The sequence below is a fragment of the Malus sylvestris genome, chromosome 2, assembly GCF_916048215.2.
Source record: "Malus sylvestris chromosome 2, drMalSylv7.2, whole genome shotgun sequence".
NCBI classification, from domain to species: Eukaryota; Viridiplantae; Streptophyta; class Magnoliopsida; order Rosales; family Rosaceae; genus Malus; species Malus sylvestris.
The window spans coordinates 31,986,318-32,009,136 of NC_062261.1; the positions used below are offsets into that span (position 1 = coordinate 31,986,318).

Consider the following 22,819-nt stretch of genomic DNA (forward strand, 5'->3'; position numbering starts at 1 on the left):
TGTGAAGGATTCGGGCATCAGTGGATTCTTCATCCGATCCTGTGTCTCCTACTGCAGTATCTCCTTGAGCTACAAGAAAGAAAAAATGAAGTGAAAAAGAATGAATTCACAACAAAGACACAAAATATGAAGGAAAGACAGGAAACATACCTATCAAAAGAAGCTGATTCTTTTGACTAATCATTTTTTTCCAATTCTTAAGTTCACCTGGGTTAAGAGTGGATGTAAGTGAAAGTTGGCTGAAGATACGGTCATGAGCCTCGTGTAAGTTCCCTCCATACTTTTTGGTCCATTTGGTCTCCCACCAGGTAGAAAAAGCTAAAGAACATTCAAAGTTAAGGGTGAAGGGCCCTCGCGCGACCTTGCTCATAACAACGAGGTTGCGAGCTCGAAATATGTCTTCCGAGGGAACTTGTATGCGATAAGAAGTGCCGCAATGAATGGAGTAAAAAAAGGGAATATGAATGGCTTGCCTAAAACCAAATTGCGTGCTGCAAAAGTTTGGGTGATAAACTTCTAGCCCGCGCTCATATCGATCTTGGCGAAATCCCCAGGCTAAGTCCCTCGGCTGAATGCAGCTGAGAAATTTCTCTCTGCAAAAAGGGGTGGCATCTTCACCAAACGTATCTGAGAAGGCATTATCAGTAAACCAAGGGTATTTCTTGAGTGCGGATGCTCCCCATTCTAAGTATGTTCGGGGTTTGCAGACTCTGAAGAAATAAAAACAGGCGAATGTGGAATGATTTGTGGGGGAAGCTTCAGCCAGAATTCGGGCAGGGGTCACACCTTCGGGGAATCCCAGATTGGTTGCTCGAAACTCAGGGAAATACCATTGTAACCACAACTGTATCATCCAGATTGGCCCATTGAGATTGGTTTCAAAAGGTTCACCCTTAGTCATTTCAAACAAGAGATGGTAAAGATGAGAAAGGATGAAAGGGCCTGTGGCTATATCATCAAAATTGTGGAGAACTTCCACCAATGGAATCCACTCAACCTTCATTCCCTTGGATTTATTCGGGAATGCATGCTTGCTAAGCCAATATAAAAGGAAATACATATGCTCCTGATGTAAATCCGCGTTAGGCTTGCTCGCACCAAAACTTCCTTTTACAAAAGGGATGAAGCCCTTGAATGAGGTCCCATAACTCTTGAAAGTCGCAGAGTTATATTCTAGATGAAGAAAGGAGGCTGAAGTGCTCGAACTAGTACCTGAGCTCTCTGCAGACATACGTAAAGATGGAGCCCAATCATGTGTCACATCCACAATCCTGGCCGATGGTCTTAAACCAAAAACCTGTGCCATATCTAAGATGGTGGCGGACAAAGGACCCGTCCCAAAATCAAAAGTGTTGGTGCCCGAATTCCAAAATAGGAGAGCATTGGCCAATAACTCGGGTTTCGCCGTTATAGAGGTTTTCGAGAGCATTATCAGTTCATAAATACCGTTACTCATCCATTTCTTTTTGAAGTGGGGTTCAAGCTCAGTTATCCATTGGACCCAAGCTATGTCAGTCATTTGGGGAAAGCCACGATGATGGGAGGACCACCTGGTTGAGGGAATACCAGATTCAGCCAGAAATGGGTTCGGAGTAAACCAATTAGCTCTCGGTATATTTGTTTCTACCATTGGCGGAATCTGTGAATTCCATACAGGCCCCAATAGGTGCACCCCTCCATCTTCAAAGAATAGTTTAGACTGAGGACGATGAAGGGCATTAAGCAGAAGGCGCAGGGTGACAATAACCGCACCAGATTCATACGAGGGTTGAGATTGGATAGTCTTGGGTGCCATTGAATCAAATATGGGAGAGAGATAGAGAAGGTAAGAATGAAATGGCAAAGAACACTAAAAATTTTGAGTTAAGGAGGTAAAATCACTAAAGAGAATCAAAGAAACTCTGAGATTAGACGGTTGAAAGACAGAGATCGTGGTTTAGCGTAAAGCGAGTTAGCTGCATTAAATAGCGCGTGTTTCGAGTGCCGACGTGCAGAGGAAGTTCAATCGATATTGGCACCTAAAGTCTGGAAGCTTAACAACGACTGAAGGGGGCACTATTTGGGATGAAATTTAAACTTTGGGCTAAGAGAGAAGAAGCCCAGAAATACACTCAAGAAAACAGGTCTGCCCGAGGCCCAGCACATGTGTCCAGCCCAAGAAAGGTGGCGACTCCACATTAAATGTAAAGACAAGTGGCCTACATTGGAGAAGACAACTGATGGAAATCCACCAACTCATAACCATACTTTCAGCCCAAAAAGTACTTTTGAAGGGCAAAACGTGTAAATAAGAAGATAAGTGGTTCACTACTGTCAGCAACTTTCGGGCAAGGGTAAAAGAGTACAGTATGGTCCGATTTGCCTATAAAAGGAAGAAGAGGGCCCATAGACAAGGACACTAAATCAATCAAACAAATACAAGCACAAACTCTGCGCAAACTCTGCTCAAGCCAGAATCGCTTCAACGAAGCTGTAGTCAGCACCCAACCTTAATCCTTTTTAGGACCAACTTTCATAAAAGCCTCATTCTCATTGTGTAATAGCTCTGCTACTCTCCCCACCATAGTAGTATTGATTCTCTTAGGTTCATCTTGCTTACCACCCATTTCTCTTTCATCCTCAAAGCTGTCTGAACACAAAGAAGAAGGAGCTGTACAAGATTTAACCTTGCCCGACAAGGTTAAATCTTGCCCGACTTGCTTTGTTGTTAGTCTTTTAATTAATAGATTTGGTATTAGTATGTATCCTACAACATATATTCAAGTTATTCCCAGTCTTTTAATACTTCAAAGCCATCCAAATTGTCAGATCTAGTTTGTTTAATGTTGTCATTGTCATTGTCATTTGGGCATTGTTCATGAACAAAGACGGACCATTTTCCCAGATCTGGATGTTCGTTCTTTAAAGCATATAAGATAAACAAAAGTCCTTGACCTCAAGGCATAGAAAAGAACTTAATGTAGACTTAACCCATCTACGACAATCCTTTGATAACAAGAAGTCAGAATAACTTGGGGCGCAAGTAATCGGCTTAAATACACTTGTTTTACATCTGCCATACTGAGATGGCAGTGGCATGCCTACGCACAAAATTAGTTTTGATTGTGAGCCTCCAGGCCTATACCTAAGGCCCTGCAAATGCACCTTTCAAAAACTAATTTTGTCTTCCTCTTGAAGCAGTGCGACAAGCAGGAGCTCGACGACCAACCAAAGTGCCAACACCTCGGGGAGCTGTGTGCTCGAACCAGGGACGCTTGCCAGCCAGATTTCCTGCCCGAACACCTTCCAAATTTCCAAGCATAGGAAAGCAACTGTAGAGAGAATGCGACCTCGGTTAAGGGTGTTGCCCTCCCCAAGCGATACCCGAGCGACAAACCATTGATAAAAAATGGTGATAGCCTGAATATCAATTTGATAGTTCAGGGGAGTAGCAAACCAAATAGCCTTAGTCCAAGGGCACAATAAAATAGAATGCTTTGCACTTTCTGTAAATTCCAAACATAACAGGCAAAGCGGGGAAGCACAATAAGGTCTTTGGAAAAAGGCTCAGCATTGTGGGAAGACAGTTGTTAGCAGTCCGCCAAAGAATTTTTTTTATCTAAGGCAAAGTGTGCAAACCCCAAATTAGCTTCCAAAAAGATGGATCAACATAATGAGATTGGTATGCCTTTTGGCAAGAAGGAGGCGCTGCCTGATTCGCAAAACTTGAAAAAAGTGTAACCTGATTTAACCGAAAAATCCCCATTGAGAGTCCAGGGCCAAATAAGGCAATCTGGTGAAGAAATGTCACCCAATGGAATTCTTTCAATAGCTCAACACTCCTCAGGGGAGATGAAGGAACGAACCAGGTTAAGATTCCACAAACCATCAACGCAGTTGCTAATGTCCTTAACCAAGGAAGAGGCAGGACTAGTAACCTGGACCATAGGGTGGATAATCTCCTATCGGGTTGAGGAGATCCACCTATCTTGCCAAATATTAACCAGATTACCATTCTTGACTTGCCACCTGGCGCCCTGAATGATAAGGTCTTTGCCACATAGTAAACTACTCCAGGCCCAAGAAGCTTTAGAACCCTTTAGGGCGTGTTTGTTTGACCTTCTTAGGGGGGACTGGACTAGACTACACTAATTGGTATTGTAGTCTGATGTTTGGTAGGGGCAAGGATTACGTTTAATGGGATTAGATCCGACTCGCACGGATTAAACCCTTCGCTAGCAGTTCTTAGCGAACCACCCAAAAAACGTCCGGATTCGTAAGACCTCCTCCCTCATGTCGTCCTCCTCATCCTCATCTCTGCGTCCTGCTCGCCGTCAGCTGCATCCTGGTCGCTCTCATCTGCATCCTGCTCCTCATCTGTTCCTCTCGTCGTCCGCTCCCTCGTCTTCACGTAACAGATCTGCTCCGAGAGTTCTCCAAGGACAGCATTCGCCTCGTCAAGCGCTGCCACAAGCCCGATCGCAAAGGTAATTCAGCATTCGGGTCGGATTTGTGTTTTCTCACAAGTTATATTCTTTGATATGCATGTGTAATTGATGAGATTTGATGGTTGATTGTCGTGTAGAATTCTCCAAGGTCGCGCTCCGGACAGCGATCGGGTTCGTCGTGATGGGTTTCGTCGGGTTCTTCGTCAAGCTGATCTTCATCCCCATCAACAATATCATCGTTGGATCTGTTTAGGTATTTATTGGATCTAATCAAATCCATTGATTGAAAATTATTGATGGAAATTGTGGAGATTTGATTGGTTTGCTTGATCGATGTATGATTTGATTAGGTTGTTTATTAGTTGGAATTCGGATTAATTTGATTTTGGTAATTGTTGTTTGTTCAATTTTATAAACGAATCAAAAGTTTCGATGAGGAATGTAGTGGTTGAGTTGCATATGTATACACACACACAGACGTTTGGTTTTTCTTCTATGCCAATATAGTTGAAATGGTTCTTTAATGTTGAGATTTTTATCAACTTTATGTTTAGATGTGTGCATCGCTCTTGGTTTTGAGTGTTTCATTCGGATTACGTTAATGGTTTGGAACGGATAGTCTGCATCGTGATATTTGGTAGAAATGGATGTGGTGAATCTGGTGATATGATCTAAATAGGGAGATCTTCTTGAGGCACGATTGATTAGTTTGAGTTCTGGTTTTACTCTGTTGCTCTATTATTCTGCTTTATGTGTCTTAGGAAATTGATACCGAATCAAGGACGTTTAACAGAATATTGATTCATAAAATTGGTCCAAAGATCTTGTATCTTGAATTTATTCGATTCGTATGTAATAATATAAGATTACGGTGTCATTTGTGTACTGTGTGTGCAAGGTGTATACAGTGTGTGTTTGTGTACTGTGTATGCAGTGTGTATGTATGCAGGGTGTATGCAGGGTGTATGCAGTGTGTGTATGTATGTATGCACTGTGTGTGTATTGCAGGGTGTGTGTGTAGTGTATGCAGTGTGTGTGTGTAGTGTATGTAGTGTGTGTGTGTGTGTGTGTAGTGTATGTAGTGTGTGTATGTATGTACTGTGTTTGCAGTGTGTATGTATGCAGTGTGTGTGTGTAGTGTATGTAGTGTGTGTGTAGTGTATGCAGTGTATGTAGTGTGTGTATGTATGTACTGTGTTTGCAGTGTGTATGTATGCAGGGTGTATGCAGTGTGTGTGTACTTGCAGGGTGTGTGTGTAGTGTATGCAGTGTGTGTGTGTAGTGTATGTAGTGTGTGTGTGTAGTGTACTGTGTTTGCAGTGTGTATGTATGCAGTGTGTGTGTAGTGTATGTATGCAGGGTGTAGTGTATGTAGTGTGTGTAGTGTACTGTGTTTGCAGTGTGTATGTATGCAGTGTGTGTGTGTAGTGTATGTAGTGAGTGTGAGTGAGTGTGAGTGTGAGTGTGTGTGCAGTGTGTGTGTGTGCAGTGTGTAAGCAGTGTGTGTGTGTGCAATGTGTGTGTGAATAAGTGTGTATGTGTGTAGTGTATGCAGTGTATGTAGTGTGTGTAGTGTACTGTGTTTGCAGTGTGTATGTATGCAGTGTGTGTGTGTAGTGTATGTAGTGAGTGTGAGTGAGTGTGAGTGTGAGTGTGAGTGTGTGTGCAGTGTGTGTGTGTGCAGTGTGTAAGCAGTGTGTGTGTGTGCAGTGTGTGTGTGAATGAGTGTGTATGCAGTGTGTGTGTGTGCAGTGTGTGTGTACTGTGTGTGCAAGGTGTATGCAGTGTGTGTGTTTGTGTATTGTGTATGCAGTGTGTATGTATGCAGGGTGTGTATGTATGTATGCACTGTGTGTGTACTTGTAGGGTGTGTGTGTAGTGTATGCAGTGTTTGTGTGTAGTGTATGTAGTGTGTGTGTGTTTGTGTACTGTGTGTGCAAGGTGTATACAGTGTGTGTGTTTGTGTACTATGTATGCAGTGTGTATGTATGCAGGGTGTATGCAGGGTGTATGCAGGGTGTATGCAGTGTGTGTATGTATGTATGCATTGTGTGTGTAGTGTATGTAGTGTGTGTGTGTAGTGTATGTGAGTGTGTGTATGTATGTACTGTGTTTGCAGTGTGTATGTATGCAGTGTGTGTGTAGTGTATGTAGTGTGTGTGTAGTGTATGCAGTGTATGTAGTGTGTGTATGTATGTACTGTGTTTGCAGTGTGTATGTATGCAGTGTGTATACAATGTGAATGTTTTGTATTGTGTGGGGTTGATGCTGAATTGCAATTTGTTGTGGTTGTTGGTTGCAGAGAAGATGAGCATAAACGGAAGGCTAAGGCTAAGGCTACTGCATTACAGGTGTCCTTTAATTTCCCTTTTCACATGCAATGCCTAGCAATGATAGCAATCCTCATACTAGTGTTCTTAGACACATGTTTATAGATGTATAAGAGTAGAACATTTTGAATATGATGCCTCGGGTTAATGAAAACTTTTTTTTTTTCAACGCCACCTGTATATTTGTTGCCTCGGGTTAATGAAAAGTTTTTTTTTTCAACGCCACCTGTATATTTGTTGCCTCGGGTTAATAAAAAGTTTTTTTTTTCAACGCCACCTGTATATTTGTTGCCTCGGGTTAATGAAAACTTTTTTTTTTCAACGCCACCTGTATATTTGTTGCCTCGGGTTAATGAAATTTTTTTTTTTGAACGCCACCTGTATATTTGTTGCCTCGGGTTAATGATAACTTTTTTTTTTCAACGCCATATGTATATTTGTTGCCTCGGGTTAATGATTTAGTTAATTTGTTTATTGTTTTTTTTTTTGTTTGGATAGATATGGATCGAATGAAGCTTTTATTGATCTTATTGTTAGAGATGTCTTATTTGGAGACAATTTGTATTTGTACGATTCTTGTGGTGATGATGCTACGTGGCAAACAGAGACATGTTGAACGACCCACATTGACTAACCGTTCACTTATTAGACGAGAGATTAGTTTGTGTTATCTGAATGGTATAATAGGGAATACTGATACTGAATGTGTTAACGAATTGAGAATGGATAGAAGGACTTTTGGCATATTATGCGACTTACTTCGTCAAGATGGGAGGGTAAAAACTGATGGTTTGGTGTCTGTAGAGGAACAGGTGTGTATGACTTTACAAATATTAGCACATCATACTAAGAATCTTAGTGTTGGCGGTAGATTTTATAGGTCGGGAGAGACTATAAGTAGGTATTTCAATAGCGTATTGCAAGGAATTTTGCGATTACAAGGTACCCTACTAAAAGTCCCCCAGCCTGTGCCTATTGATTCTACAGATGCTAGGTGGCGATGTTTTAAGGTATGATGAGAAATTTTTTTCATTTTCCCTAAGCTTTAACTCTTCATTCCCTTTGTATAAATTAACAAAAAGTTTATTATTTTTGGTTTTTAAGAATTGCTTGGGAGCATTGGATGGAACACACATTGATGTGCATGTACCTGAAATTGACAAACCAAGATACCGAACAAGAAAGGGTCGAGTCGCAACTAATGTGTTAGGTGTGTGTTCAGGAGATATGCAGTTCATATATGTGTTTCCGGGGTGGGAGGGTTCCGCATCAGACTCTAGAGTGCTACATGATGCGATTAGTAGGCCTAATGGTTTTAAGGTACCAGCGGGTAAGACTATTACTTAGTCTCAACTTTGTAAGTTAGGTTTAGTTCTGTTTGTCAACTACAAAACACTAATAAGGTCTGTTTTTTTTTTTCATTAGGTTGTTATTACCTTGTAGATGGTGGTTATACAAATGGTGAAGGATTCCTTGCACCCTATAGAGGAATACCTTATCATTTATCTGAATGGGAGGGACGAACACCTTCTAATAAGGAAGAATATTTTAACATGAAGCATTCTAAGGCAAGGAATGTAATTGAACGCTGTTTTGGCTTGCTAAAAGGAAGGTGGTCGATACTAAGGAGTCCATCTTTCTATCCGATAAGGACACAAGGTCGAATAATTACCGCTTGTTGCCTACTACACAATCTTATTAGGCAAGAGATGTCAGTAGATCAAATGGAGAATTTGCCAATAATAGAAGATGGACAAAATACAGAAGAAGGTGAATATGTTGGTAGTGTTCAAACATCGGACCAGTGGACTGCAATGAGGAATGATATGGCTCAGGAAATGTATAATGAGTGGAGAGCAATTAGGAACCAGCAACCGAACTAGCTATATGTTTTAATGATAACATTTTATTTTAGTATTCCTTTTTATCATGCATTTGTTAGATATTAGCACAATGATTGGATGGTATGCAAATTAATTGGATATTATGCAAGTTGATTGGATATTATGCAAGTTGATTGGATATTATGCAAGTTGATTGGATATTATGCAAATTGATTATTTGTATGATATTTTCCTTCATTAAAATATTTTTTGTTTAGGTATGGATAACGATAATATTTTGAATGCTACTCAAGAGCCAAAAGGAAGAAGGCGTAAATGGGAAGCATTTGAGGAAGAAGTATTACTAGGAGTTCTTGAGGATTTTGTTGCTCGGAAGCAACGGTGTGACACCGGTGCTTTCAAACAAGGTACTTTGGTTGAAATAGCAAAAGCTGTCAATGTTTTATGTCCTCATTCAAATATAAAGGCAAATCCACATATTGAGTCCAAGTTGAAGAAATGGAAAAAAACATATAGTATGGTCGTTGACATGATAAACACAAGTGGATTTGCATGGAATGATGTCAAAAAGTGCGTTGAAGTTGACAGTGATGACGCATGGCAAACTTATGTGCAGGTTCATATCCTATTTTATTTATGCATTAGTTATATTCTTGCTGCTATATTTGTTACGCATGCTAAATTTTAGTTTTGCTATGTTGATATAATCTTAGAGAAATAAAGAAGCCGATGGATGGAGAAGCAAACCTTTTCCACTGTTTGATAGATTTGCATATATATTTGGAAAAGATCGGGCTACGGGTAATGTAGCCGAAACCCCTGCTCAAATGGTGGAGGAACAAAGTCATGATCATGTTGGTGAAAGTGATATTGGAGGTGAAAATTTTGTTTCTTCAATGAACCAACAAAGCCAACAAAGCACCCCATCTGAAAATAGCCAAAGAAAGAGGAAAAGAGCTGTGGGAAGTTCAAGTGATGGAACCGAGGCACTTATCAGTGGACTGAAAGATTTTTATGTTGAAAGTGGGAAGAGGATGCAAATGGTAACTGAAGCTTTAGTTCAAGGTACTGCAGATCATACTGACATAGCTAATGAACTTGAAGCAATGGGTCTCTCTCCTATGGATCAAATTGATGCATTGTCTCTTATTTTGGATAAACCAAAAAATGTGGGAGTGTTCAGGGCAATCAAACCGGAACTCAAGAAAGTGTTCGTCCAAAGGCTTTTAAGCGACAACGCAAGCGGATGAGGATTTTGGCTAATGTTAACATGGATGTATTTTATTAACGTTAACATGGATGTATTTTATTAATCATACAATCTTATGTTATGACTTATAACTTAGCTTTGCACTAGTATTTTGGCTTATGTTAACTAGCCATTTTGTAAATTATGGAGATCTATTTTGGCTAATGTTAACTAATGTTAACTAGGATTTTCTAAATTATGAAGATCTTATGTACTTGTATTTGTTGAAGTTGCATGTATTGGCCACTATTATTTTTCTTCTGTTGGGTGATAGAGTTTAAATCAAGCTACATTTGCAAATTAAACCCAATTCTATTAGCAGGTAATAGAAACAAAACAATTGTCAATTTTTTTTAAGATTCATAATATACATGGCAAAAATATGCTCCAATTAACCCATATCATGAGATTTGTAGCATTACTCTATTACACAATGGCAACAATTTGTAGTTCTAGTCTAAGCAAACACAAATCTGGTGAACAGTACTGTTTTTCTTATCCTGCTTCTTAGTCCGAGACTGCACCAAACGCTTCACTAAGTTAGTCCAGCTTAGTCCAGTCTAAGCCAGTCCAGCTTAGTCCCGGCAGCTAGTCCAGTCCGAGACAGTTCGGCGCAACAAACGCACCCTTAAAGTGTTAAGAGCATCATCATCAGTGAAGTATCGTCCACGAATAATGCGGGCCCAGAAAGCCTTAGGCTCCTTCATAATACGCCAAAACTGTTTAGCCAGCAAGGCAATATTAGAGCGTGTTTGTTTGCACTCACTAAGTACCACTGGATTGGACTGGCTTACTAAGAATATTAATCCCGTGTTTGGTGCGAGCCAAGATTGTGTTTAATGGGACTACGTCGGACTCGTGCTGACTAAACTCTTCACTAACCAGTCTTAGCGAGACCGCCCAAAAAGGATGGGATTGCTAAGACCATTGCTTCGCTTCGTCTGCTTGGTCTTCGTCTTCCTCAACTCACTTTGTCTTTGTCTTCCTCAACTTGCTTCTTCTTCCAGATCCCGCACCAACCGTCACGCCCTACTCGAGTTTGCTAAGAGCTTCACCAGGAAGATGCGCTAGCTAGTTTGTCTCTTTCTTCTGCAAGATCGATTGACATTGATTTGGAGAGGTCGATTGAAATGAATTTGCAGATTTGACGATCTGACGAAGCCTCTGCAAATTGAAAAAAAAAAATTGGGGATTTTTCTGGGTTTGATTTGAAGAGAAAGTAAGTAAATTAAAAGAAGAAAAATATAGGTTTGAATTCAAGAGAAAGCAAATGCAAAGAAGAAAAAAATGTGGGTTTTATTTTTTCTGGTTTGAGTTTTACTGAGAGCGAATCTGGGCGTGAAGAACCAAAGCAAATGAATGAAGAAAAGAGAGAGACAGGGGAGAGAGACGGGGTGGGGGGGGGGAGAGAGAGAGAGAGTCAAATAAAAATAGTTGTATTTTGTTTTTTTTTTAAAGATAAAAAATGTGTATTAATAATAGTAAAATGAATTAATGAATGACAAAAGAAGTATTTGAACTCTAAACACTCCACTATTCTTATCCAGCTTAGTCTAAGCCAAGTCAGTCTAACTTAGTTCCGAAAGTTAGTCCAATCTGAGATAGTCCGGTACAACAAACACATCCTGAATCATGTATGTTTCTTTCGTTGGCAAGAAAATTTGGTTTTTATATTTTTATTGAGTCTCACTCTAATCCAATATTATTAATTTTAATAATATCTTTAATATAAAAAGCAATTAAAATAGAACAATAATGTAGTCCTAATCTAAGCAAAAATCAAATTGGTAACAGTACTATTTTAATTATCCTGCTTCTTAGTCCGACACTGCACCAAACACTGCACTAAGCTAGTCCAGCTTAGTCCCTGCAGCTGCAGTCCGAGACAGTCCGATGTAACAAACGCACCCTTAAAGTCTTGCAGGGACCTGAAACCCAAACCGCCATCCAACTTGGGAGAACTAACTGAACTCCAACTACGCCAATGAATTTTATCCTCCGTATCATTTTGGCCCCACCAGAACCGGGCAATAAGAGAATCAATTTCCTTGCAGAGAGTAATAGGGAACATAAAACATTCATGGGGTTGGTGGGAATGGCCATAACAACCACTTTAAGAGCAATTCCAACGTTGCAAAGACTCCCTAGGGCAAGTTACTATTGAATAACCTCCAATGAACAGTAATTGCCTTAATGAACATAAATTGCCTTTTGCATCTTCACCCCTACACTAAATAGCCATGGCAATAGGCAATCAAATATTAGTATTTTTTATTTTATAAAATAATGCAAAATAATTTATTTGTAATTTCAGATAAGATTTTTAATCGTTCTCATTGCGCCACGTGTCATTATCCGAGAAGACAATTTTTGGTGATAGATTTCGATAAGATATTTATCTAATGCCATCGTGCCACGTGTTGTTACCTTTTCAGAATCGTTGAGGATAAATGTCCGATAAGATTTTTAACCAATCACGCCGCACCACGTGTCATAATCTGAAGACAATCTTTGATGATAGATTTCAATCAGATTTTTAACGAATGACAACATGCCATGTGGCATTATCTACAACCTAATCCTTTCTTTTTCCTCTATATTACCCACCATCCAGAACAAGAAATCACACACAAAAATCAAAATATCTATCATTATTCATAGTTTCTACTTCTTTCTTACAATGTCTTATTCTTCAAGGATGTTGTGGGAAATCGAGGAGCAAGAGAAAAAATTGTTTAAGCAAGGGGAAGAAATGTTCAATCTCTAGGTGGCCCAAAATGAGATGGAAGACGAAGAGGATGAGAAGCGTAGAAGGAGAGATGACGAAGCAAGAAGCCAAAAAGCCTCACATTCCCGTCGAGTCATCCAAGCTGTAGCTCAGATCTGCAGGCCCAGTAGTTCTGCAAACCTTGATAAAAGCAGGCCACGACGAGGTACAGATCTCTTGGACGATTATTTTGTCCGTAACAGTGCATTCCCTAATACGTACTTTAGACGTCGTTTTAGAATGGAACGACATTTGTTCAACAAAATCATGATTGATGTTTGCAACCAGGATTCTTACTTTGTGCAAAAGAAAGATGCTTTTGGTGTTATGGGTCTCATTCCTGAGCAAAATATTACTGCTGCCTTGCGAATGCTTGCATATGGAGCATCTGCAGACCAAGTGGATGAGATAGTGAGGATGGGGAATGTTGGAAATATGCCCTAAAACCAATCATATGATGATACTTTACGGACATTTCACAAGTTAAACTAACGTAGTTTAAATATAAAGGGCAAAGGTTATTGTTTGAGCCGTCTCATATAAATGTTATATGCTTAAACGATAAGTCCAAGGAATATGTGATTGAGAGAATGCAATCTAAAGAAGTTAGAATCATGAGACCATTCTTTCGTAGACACATCCTAAACGTTCCTGATCATAGGATTGCCAATTGGGCATTGACAGTCCGTTAAGATCAGTACGTGCTATGTCTTCTCTCAGGGAGAGTGACTAGTCTCGAGTCATTGGTGTGTGTGACATCAAGACAAGTACGTAGGTGCTCAATAGAGAATGAGTTTACTGAACACGATCAACGAAGAGTTCTCATATTCATGTCACATGAGAACTCATGGTTGGGATAATGCAAAGTAGTCATTTGACCTGATGCATCACAGTTGTCTTGTGGTTAAGTCCTTGATCTTTGATTATGTCAAAGTCACCCCATCCGCGGGTGTCCACGGCATCGTTGGGGTTAAGCCACTTAGACATGGAGGCAAGTGAATGTGCAACAAGGGATCTCTAACCTTCAAACCGTTTGGGGGAGAATACTCTATGATATGATTGAAAATCTCTGTTCAGAGTATGAATGAGATTTAGGAAGGCGTTCCAAATCACATTCAAGGTAATCATATAAGTAAACGAATCACATTGGATAATAGACATGAATAAACTATCAAACCAAACAATGTGGTCAAGAGTATTGTATTAGAGAAATACCGTATTGCATTTGTAATCCTAAACTGAATAGGTTCTCCACCTCTTCTGATTAGCTTGGGTAACCATGATATGCTGCTAGGTGTCACTCATGGTTTGTGGAAGCCCTAAACGTGTATAATCACTAAAGGGAGAATTGAAAGTAAGTTTCAATTCATAATCGATTTGAAATGGTTTTAATCGCCCACTGCCTCGCTAAAAGGAACCTAATGGATCGTACACCGTGTAAGGTGGAGATTGAAGAAACAATGGAGATGAGTAAGAATAATTAAATGGTTTAATTATTTATGGCAAGGATTAATTAATATGTTAATTAATCAAACGAATAAGTTCGTTAAAGACCTCGGGATAGTTTTGGACCTTAAGGCCCAATGGGCTTTAAACGTCAAGCCCATTGACTTAAGTTGTATGACAATTTAATGAATAAAATTCACAAAGGCCCAAAAGCTCAAATCCCTAATGTGGCCGGCCATGGTATATGAATTAGGGTTTTTTGGTTCTTTAGGTCACTTAAAGAAGTGACTATATAAATGACTTTATAGCCTAAAATTCATTAAGGGTTCTTTTGGAGAAAATTGGAGAGAACATGTCTCTCCTTTTCTCTCTAGGAGGCCGGCCCCCTTGGAGGGATTAGCTAGCAATCCAACTCCTCCAAGGTCACTCATTTCTTCTCCAATCTAACCTTGGTGTGGAGACTTAGAAGTTCTCAATTTTGGGAACTTGGAGAAACCTTTTCATCAATCCAAATCCATAGATTTTAGATGCAAGGAATGAAGGCCCTCTCTTTGGGTGATTACCCTTTGCTTATGCAAAGAGGAATCTACAAAGGTATAAATTTCAACTCACTTTGTTTTGAGTTGAGTCTTGGTTCACCAATCTACTAGGCTTTGAATTTCATGGGTAATGTTTTGTTTTTAAGTGCATACAAGCATGATTCCGCCTTTTAGTTGTTAAATGCATGCTATAGATGTTGCTTAAATGAACATGTTTTCACAAAATAATCCTTCAGGGAAATCAACCATTCTTGAGTCTCTGATGAGGTTTTGCTCCGTAATTGAATCTATCTACACCGCAGAGTACCTTCGGAGACTTACTGAGATGGACTTGCAAAGGCTTCTGAAGAAGGCCGAGATGTGAGGTTTTCCTGGGATGATTGGAAGCATCGACTGTATGCACTGGACCTGGAAAAACTGTCCAAGTGCATGGCAATGAGCTTATGGGGACAAAAAAGGAGCAAAAAGTATCATTTTGGAGGAGGTAGCATCATTTGATACATGGATTTGGCTCTCTTTTTTCGATGTTCTGGGGGCTCAAAATGACCTCAATGTCCTTGCCCAATCCCCAGTGTTCAATGATGTCCTGCAAGAAAAAGCACCAAGAGTCATGTATTGGGTCAACGGATGTAAGTACCACGGGCTATACTACCTAGCAGATAGCATTTACCCAAGGTGGTCATCTTTTGTCAAAACAGTGCCACGTCCGCGAGGCAAAGGAAAAACACTTTGCAAGCTGTCAAGAGGGGTGTAGGAAGGATGTGGAGTGTTGTTTTGGTATCCTCCAAGTTCGTTAGGTGATTGTAAGGGATGCTGCCAGAATGTTTGATTTACAGTTGCTTCGATCCATCATGATGACGTGCATCATTCTTCACAACATGATTGTGGAAGATGAGTACGATTATGATGCCATTGATGAATATGAGCCAGACACGATGAACAATTCCATAACACAAATATATTGTGCTCATGATGCCACCGAAGAACCCGTACAACACGAGCCATTACAAAGGGATGGACGTTACAATGAAAGGCTCACTAATTGATATACTACAATTTAGGACCCATATATGCACAATGAAAGGCAAATTGACTTGATAGAGCATCAATGAGAATTGAAACAAGCTCAAGAAACTTAAGTTCATTTAATGTGTTTGTTTTTATTTGGTGTGTTTATTTAATTTTATTTGGTGTGGTTATTTAATTTTATTTGGTGTGTTTTTAAAGTTCAATTAGTGAGTTTATTTTTTGGAGTGTTTGTAATTTTATTTGGTATGTTTATGTAATTTTATTTGGTGTGTTTATGTCCTTTGAATAAAGATTCTCTTAGTTTAAATAAATTACCAAATTAAATAAATATACTCTTAGTTTAAATAAAGTACAAAATTCAATAAATTGGAAACAACATAAAGTACTCTATTCAATAAATAAACAACCCAAAGTGATTGGAAAATTATGGGCTCCGATTAAAAACAAATTCCCTAGTCCCTCGTAAATGGAAAATCATCACCTAACCAATTTGTGGTGCTAGGACCATCTCCTCTTGCTCTCGCTTCCCTTGCACGCCTCCTTTGCACCACGTCCGCTTTCTCCGAATTCCAAAAATATTTAGAATTCGGTGACTTCCCCTCTAAAGGCTCATTCATAATGTCACGATCTTGTTGTGCCCTTCTTTCTTCTTTAATCTCTTCCCTTTCTTGCCTAAGTAGCTCTCTTTCTTTCTCATTAGCTTGAAATAATCTCTCAGTAGCTGCAGCTTTTGCTTCATCTCTAGCCTTATCAGCCTCAAATTTAACCATTTCCCACGTCAAAGTCAATTCACCTTGGCGAGCAAGTTATTCCATATATTTTGCATAATCATTCTTGGAAGCACTCCCTTTTCTCTTTGAAGCCTTTATACCTTGAGGCCTAATTGGATAATGGGTCGACCCCGACGCTTGTTTAGGAGGCGTTTCCGACACTTCTTCCGTGTCTCCTTTAACATGAGAGTCATGAACGGGCGTAGAGTGTAGAGGGATGCTGTTCATGACAACTTCTGGACCGACATGCACAACTCTGAATTTAGGACAATCTTTGACAATATTCCAACATTCCCACCGGGTGAATGATTTGGTTTTGTTTTTGCTTTTGGCATTATACCAAGCTTGTGCTGGAAGTATCTACACAATGCGGGAGAAGAAATAATTATAATCAAAGTAGCTAACAAATAAATAATACAAACAAATAATTATAATGAAAATTTTGGTATAGTACAAACAAATAAATAATATATTGTTACCTGATCCGCTAAATTTTCCCCACTTCGAAGATTAGCACTAGCTTTTGCCAAAGCATCTCTCCAAAGACTAAACGATTGGCTGAGTATTCTCCAATGACTGGACATCGATTCTTTGGTTCTTTTCCCACCAATTTTCTCAAAATAATTGGTATGAATAAGGCTCCACATTTCTCGCAACTGCATCTCATTACCCGTAATCGGATCATGAGTAACTTTAACCTAGCTAGAACACAACGTAACATCTTCAAGAAGTGTCCAATTCGTACCTGCATCATTAGTCATTTTGTTGGAAACCAATTGGATTGAAACTTTGAGAGAAAGATTGGAATATGGTTGATAGTATTTGAGAAAATATGAAATTGTGGTGTAAGGTTGAAGATAATGAGAAGGTATTTATAGAAAAGTAAAATCAATTTTTTTTTTGGATTTTTTATTAATTTTTAACACTTTTTATTAATCTTTTATTAACTTAATTAATTTCATCCGTTGGATTAAAAAAATTTGAAATCCAAGTCTCCAGATTGTGCCACGTGGCACAACAGTAAAATTTCAAATTTTTTTACTGTTATTTTTTTTAATTTTATAAAGGCGAATAACGTGGACCATTGATCTCAAATCTAACGGCTAAAATTAATGAAGGTTTGAATTTTTTTTTTTACCATTGGAAATCCAATGGTTCCCAAAAAGTAACTGTTGAGCAAAAATTGTACACAATATGTAAACAAATAATTCACTCGACCCAATTTCACCCTCGTTCATTTTTTGAAGGAGGGTTTTATTAATTTGAGTTCGACCCATTCTTGGTTACGCGCCTATTAATTACAACCCTTCTTTTGGGAAAGGAATACCCTTTGATTCTAATAAATCATAACTTGGGGATTTGGGTATTTATTTGATTTTGTGAGTGCACCTAGGTCAAGCCCTAGATTGCCTACGTACCCTCATTGAGGACTTGCCTTGTGCAGTTTTAGCTCGTGTGGGTGAGGTCTTTGAGCGATTGGAGCGTTTGATGCCTTGTGCGGTTTTAGCTTGTCCGGGCGAGGACTTTAAGCCGTTGGAGCGTTGATGCCTTGTGCAGTTTTAGCTCATGCGGGCGAGGATTTTGAGCCCTTGGAGCGGTTGATGCCTTGTGCAGTTTCAGCTCACGCGGACGAGGACATTAAGCCGTTGGAGTATTTGATGTGGCTTCGTGCCATTTGAATTTAGAGCGGCTTTGTGCCATTTGAATTTGACATGGCTTCATGCCATTTGAGACTTTTCTTCGGCTTTGTGCCTTTTGGAATTTGATACGGTTTCATGCCATTTAAATTTGGAGCGGCTTTATGCCATTGGGAGCTGCTTTATGCCTTGACCCTAATTTGCGGGTAAAAGGCCCATGTATGCTGGAGCTGCTACCACAACATGATTGGGAGATCCACCGCCTTTTTTTCTTGCGCCTATACCTTTGGATTATTTTCCTTTTGCTGTAAGAAAATATCATATGATGTCGATCCATGGTTACTAGTGCGAAGAGGCCAACTGGTATGAACTTATTCATATTTTTTTTTTTTATTCATAGGACTTATTCCCTTCGAGAGAGTAAAATAAAGTCGTTGACAATTTTCAAATTTCCTTTACATGCCGTAGAGACGTCAAGAGGCAAATTTTGTTTTGTACCCTTTGTCATTTTGTCTCCATATTTACTTGTTTCATGCACCATATTCAATCAATGGGGCCATGCTCATAATGCCCATGTGAATGGCATTCCAAGTTTTAAAGGAGCTTTTATTTTCTTCCCTTGCTGTTGCCTTCGGTTTTTGTTGGATTTTAAACCTAATTGAACTAGGATTTTGAAAACATGAAAGCTGGACCTTTTTTCATTGTGAAAGACTTGTTTGACCTGTCTTTTCCTGTGAGTTTTTAAACTACCCAGTGGAGGTAATGAAGTCATCCATTTTTCCTCTTTCTTTTTCTTGGTTTCGGGCTTTTTATAGTCAAACTTTCTTTGAGAAGAAACCACATGATTTTATGTTGGAGAGATGTAGCATTTTAAAGATGTCACGTGAGTGTTTTTCCATTTGATTTGGGGAGTTGTCAGCAAGCCTTTTCCTTCTCTTGTCTTTCCAAGTCCAAATAGGCTTTTCTTTTTATGGAGTCAGGAAGATAGCTATCTTCTGCTGTCTTTTTGAGGGTGTGGCAATGCTTTTAGAATGAAGTCAATGAGAGTTGATGCATGTCTTGTGAGATTAACACAATCTTCTTTTTGCATGCAAATTCTTGGAGTCACCTCCACATTAGTTCTTTATGAAACAATGATCTTTTTAATCCTTGGTGTCGTAGAGCAGCTGCCGCTGATGTTCTTGTTTTACGGACAAAATTTAATCTATGGGGGCATGCTCATAATGCTCACGTGAGTGCCATGGAGGTGTGCTTTTATTTTTCCACTGTAGCCTCTTTCTTTGCACCATGCACTCAAAATTGGAGTAGGAAAAGAAAATGTTGGCATTTGTTCCTTTCTCTTTTTGCTGTTGCTTTTATCCATGTGATGCTTCCTTCCATCCTTTTTATTTATTGGACAAAAGACATAGAGGTAGTAATTCAGAGGCTTTTTTTGTCTTGTTTCTTTGTAGGGCCAATAATAACCTCATTATTTTAAGTGTGAATGGTTGACACGCGTCATCCCACACGAAAGGCACGTCCTTTTTCATTTTGACACGCGTCATCCCACACGAAAGGCACGTCCTTTTTCATCAGCCTCGTGAATGGTTGATTTTTGAAAGGTCAACTTCGATTCCCGGTACCTTACTACAAAGCCAAGAATTTTGCAAATGCCACTCCAAATGCGCATTTTAAAGGATTCATCTTTAATTGATGCTTTCGGAGTTTGTCAAAGACTACTTAGCCTAGGAGGGTTTCCGAGAAAATTTCGTAAAAGTCAACATAAGAGAATATTCCAGGATCCATTTCAGAATTGGGTCGGGTCGGGTACAATGGCCCAAGGGTTTGGGCTTAAGGTTTGGGTTTTGGCCCTCTTTTTTTCTTTCTTTTTTTGGTTTTTTTTTGTATCGGGTCGGTCTCGCGGATCAAGGTCGGATCTGGGTTAGGGTTAACTGGTTGTGGGCTTGAGTCGATTCATGGATCGAGTTTTGGGCTTTTTGTTTTCTGGTCGGGTTGACCCGGTCCCCATCGTGGGTCCAGTCATCGGTTTCTAGGCTGGTTTAGCTAAGATAAATTCCCGAGCTCCAATTAGCTTCGAATCACAATCATTTTCAGCAATCCATATGTCAAATTGAAGCTAAGGAAAGGGAGAACAAGGATTTACCAATACAAGGACTAGCTGTGGCTGAGAGTGAACGGAAAATGGCCTACAACCGTCAGGTCATTCGTCAGAAACTGGGGAAAATTCCAGAGAGTTGCAGAGCATGAATTTAGTCCCAAAATTCACGAATTTCATGTTAAATCTCGTAGAAAACACCACTACAAGGCTTCTTTAAGTTGTTCCGATGATGTTCCTTTTTTCTCGTTTTGATGATGAGATCATCCACATAGCATTTGACGGTGTTGTGCAACATATCACTGAAAATGACTGTCATGGCTCTTTGGTACTTGGCTCCTGCATTTTTGAGTCCAAATGGCATTACAGTATAGTAGTAGACTCATTTCGGAGTACTGAATGCCGTAAGTTCTTCGTCTTCAGGTGCCATTTTAATTTGATTGTACCCTGAGAATCCATCCATGAAAGATAAAACCTCAAAGCCGGTTGTGGCATCTACCAACAATTCAGTTATTGGAAGCGGGAACTCGTCTTTTGGACATGCGTCATTAAGATCTTTGAAATCTATACAGACACAAATTTTTCCATTTTTCTTCTTTACCGGTACGATACTGGCGAGCCATGTAGCGTATTGAACTTTTCTGATAAACCCAACGTCTATCAGTTTGTCAATTTTGGCATTAATTTGCACTTCAGGCTCGGGTCGAAAACGTCGTGGTGCCTGCTTAATGTAACGTCTTTCTTTTGATATAGCCAATCTATGAACTGCCACCTTAGTGTCTAGACCAGGCATATCTTGATAACTCCATGCAAACATATCTCGGTAATCTTGGAGAAGACATTTGTAGTCTTCTAATTCTTCCAGTGTTAGTAGGACACTTACAAATATAGGCTTTGGCTCGTCATATGTTCCAAGATTGATTTCTCGAAGTTCATCCACAGTGGCTTGCCCCTCATCTTCTATTTGAGGTGGTGCTGGTTGAGCATTGCAATAAACTCGGTTGAGTTGTCACCATTTTCCTCTTTTTCATCTTCACTGGTGACGTAGTTTACTTGAGCAACATTACGAACCTCTTCTTCTGTGCTTGATTCTTCATCCACTTCATAAGCCTCACTTTCTAGAAGTCGCGGTGCATTGTTGAGGGTTCTGAAGCTTGCGCAAATATGACTTTGCCCATTTTTCTTTTTGACAGGAAAACAGGTGGGGAATTGCCTAACAGGCACAATTAGCTTGTTATCAGATTCCTTGCTTGTTTCTTTGCTACCGATCATGCTAACTTGAACAACATCTTGTTCCTCTTCTTGTGCATCATTATTTTTGTCTCGGTTTATCTTCACCTTTTGGCTTTTGACTCTCCATTTTTTGCTTTTATGAGATTTCTTAGGTTAAGAGTTGGTGATTTTACCAAGTCGTTGGAAGACAGAAACTCGAGGTGGCTTGCTGTTGGATTCTTCTTCAATCAACATTGCTTTCTTGAGATTAGTAAAGCCTTCCAACTCATGATTCTTGGTTTTTGAGACAAATGATTTGAGCATTCCATTTCCTTGGTGCACTGTGACATTAATAGCACTCTTTTTAGCTTTATGCCTCTTCGCTTTTATCTTTAATGGAACTTTTGATGAGGACTCATTTCTTTTTAACAAAACAATGCGACCATTATTCCTTTGCAAATTTGTTGAGACTATCAAGTTGCCCCCAGGAATTGATTGGTTGATTCTACGCAGAGGCTTCGTGTAGCTGGTTACAAACGCTTCAAATGCATTTTGGATTTGCTCTTTTGCTCTGTTTTCAAGTTCTCTTCGATATTTTAATGAGCGATTGAGAATTACTTTTTGGGATTTTGGAGTTTTAGAACTCTCGATTTTGACCAGCTTCAACGACTTTGCCTTTTCCACATGTGATGATTGTGATTCATTTTGCACCACTTCATTTTTTGTTGGTTGTGAAAAAGTGACTTTTGATTGTTTGTAGAATTTTGCATCTGCGTAATTCACTTCTTCACCCCTAAATGGGTCGGTGTCCGCTAGAACTTTCCTGACTTCGCCATTTACTAAAAACTTGAAGCACTGCTGGAGTGTAGAAGGAATGACACCATACGTATGAAGCCACAGACATCCTAATAAAACATTGTCAGATGTGTTAGCATCGATTAGATGAAAAAGGGCATCAGAGTACAACTCTCCTATCTCCATTTGCTATAGATCCCATTGCTTTTTGTCCGACTTGATTGAAGCCTTGAATAGTTAGCATTGATGGTGTCAGTTGACGAACATTCATCCCTAGAGCTTGAAGCGTTTGAAGAGGAATCAGGTTTACTGCTGATCCATAATCAAGCAAGATTTGATTTATTGATGTATCTCTCACCAGTCCACTGACGTACAAAGGCTGATTATGATACTTGTCTCCAAGTATAAGGTCATTTTCGTCAAATGTGATACTTGCAAGGCAGCAAGTGCAATACTTTGGTGACATCATATCCACTTCTGTGGATTTGAAACTTGTTTCAAACACTTCAGGACTTGTTAAAGCCATAATGAGTGATTTTCTAAGCTCATTTGACATTTTCAAGGTATCATACACACTAAGAAGAGATGATGCTTAAGATGGTTGACTATGTCGTATTTGCCATCTTGGGACTGTTGTACATCTTTTGCATGTTTATTAGGGGTACTTGCTTTTGTGGTT

General features: G+C 39.5%; 2 protein-coding genes and 1 long non-coding RNA gene across 3 annotated transcripts; all 3 read left to right on the plus strand.

Moving 5' to 3' along the window:
- The first annotated feature begins 4,370 nt into the window (after positions 1-4,370).
- Positions 4,371-4,871, plus strand: LOC126582788 (uncharacterized). The gene is made up of 2 exons (XR_007609590.1): positions 4,371-4,466; positions 4,565-4,871. It is a non-coding gene; the product is annotated as an uncharacterized LOC126582788 (long non-coding RNA).
- Positions 4,872-7,634: 2,763 nt separating this feature from the next.
- LOC126582800 (protein ALP1-like) lies at positions 7,635-8,749 on the plus strand. Its single transcript, XM_050247004.1, has 3 exons — positions 7,635-7,767; positions 7,862-8,087; positions 8,183-8,749. The coding sequence occupies exons 2-3, from the start codon at positions 7,985-7,987 to the stop codon at positions 8,638-8,640; spliced, it is 561 nt and encodes a 186-aa protein (XP_050102961.1). The 5' UTR covers positions 7,635-7,767; positions 7,862-7,984; the 3' UTR covers positions 8,641-8,749.
- A 145-nt stretch (positions 8,750-8,894) lies between these two features.
- On the plus strand, positions 8,895-10,063 carry LOC126582792 (uncharacterized). Its single transcript, XM_050246991.1, has 2 exons — positions 8,895-9,217; positions 9,315-10,063. Exons 1-2 carry the CDS (start codon positions 9,119-9,121, stop codon positions 9,849-9,851), a joined length of 636 nt encoding a protein of 211 aa, XP_050102948.1. The 5' UTR covers positions 8,895-9,118; the 3' UTR covers positions 9,852-10,063.
- Positions 10,064-22,819: the final 12,756 nt, after the last annotated feature.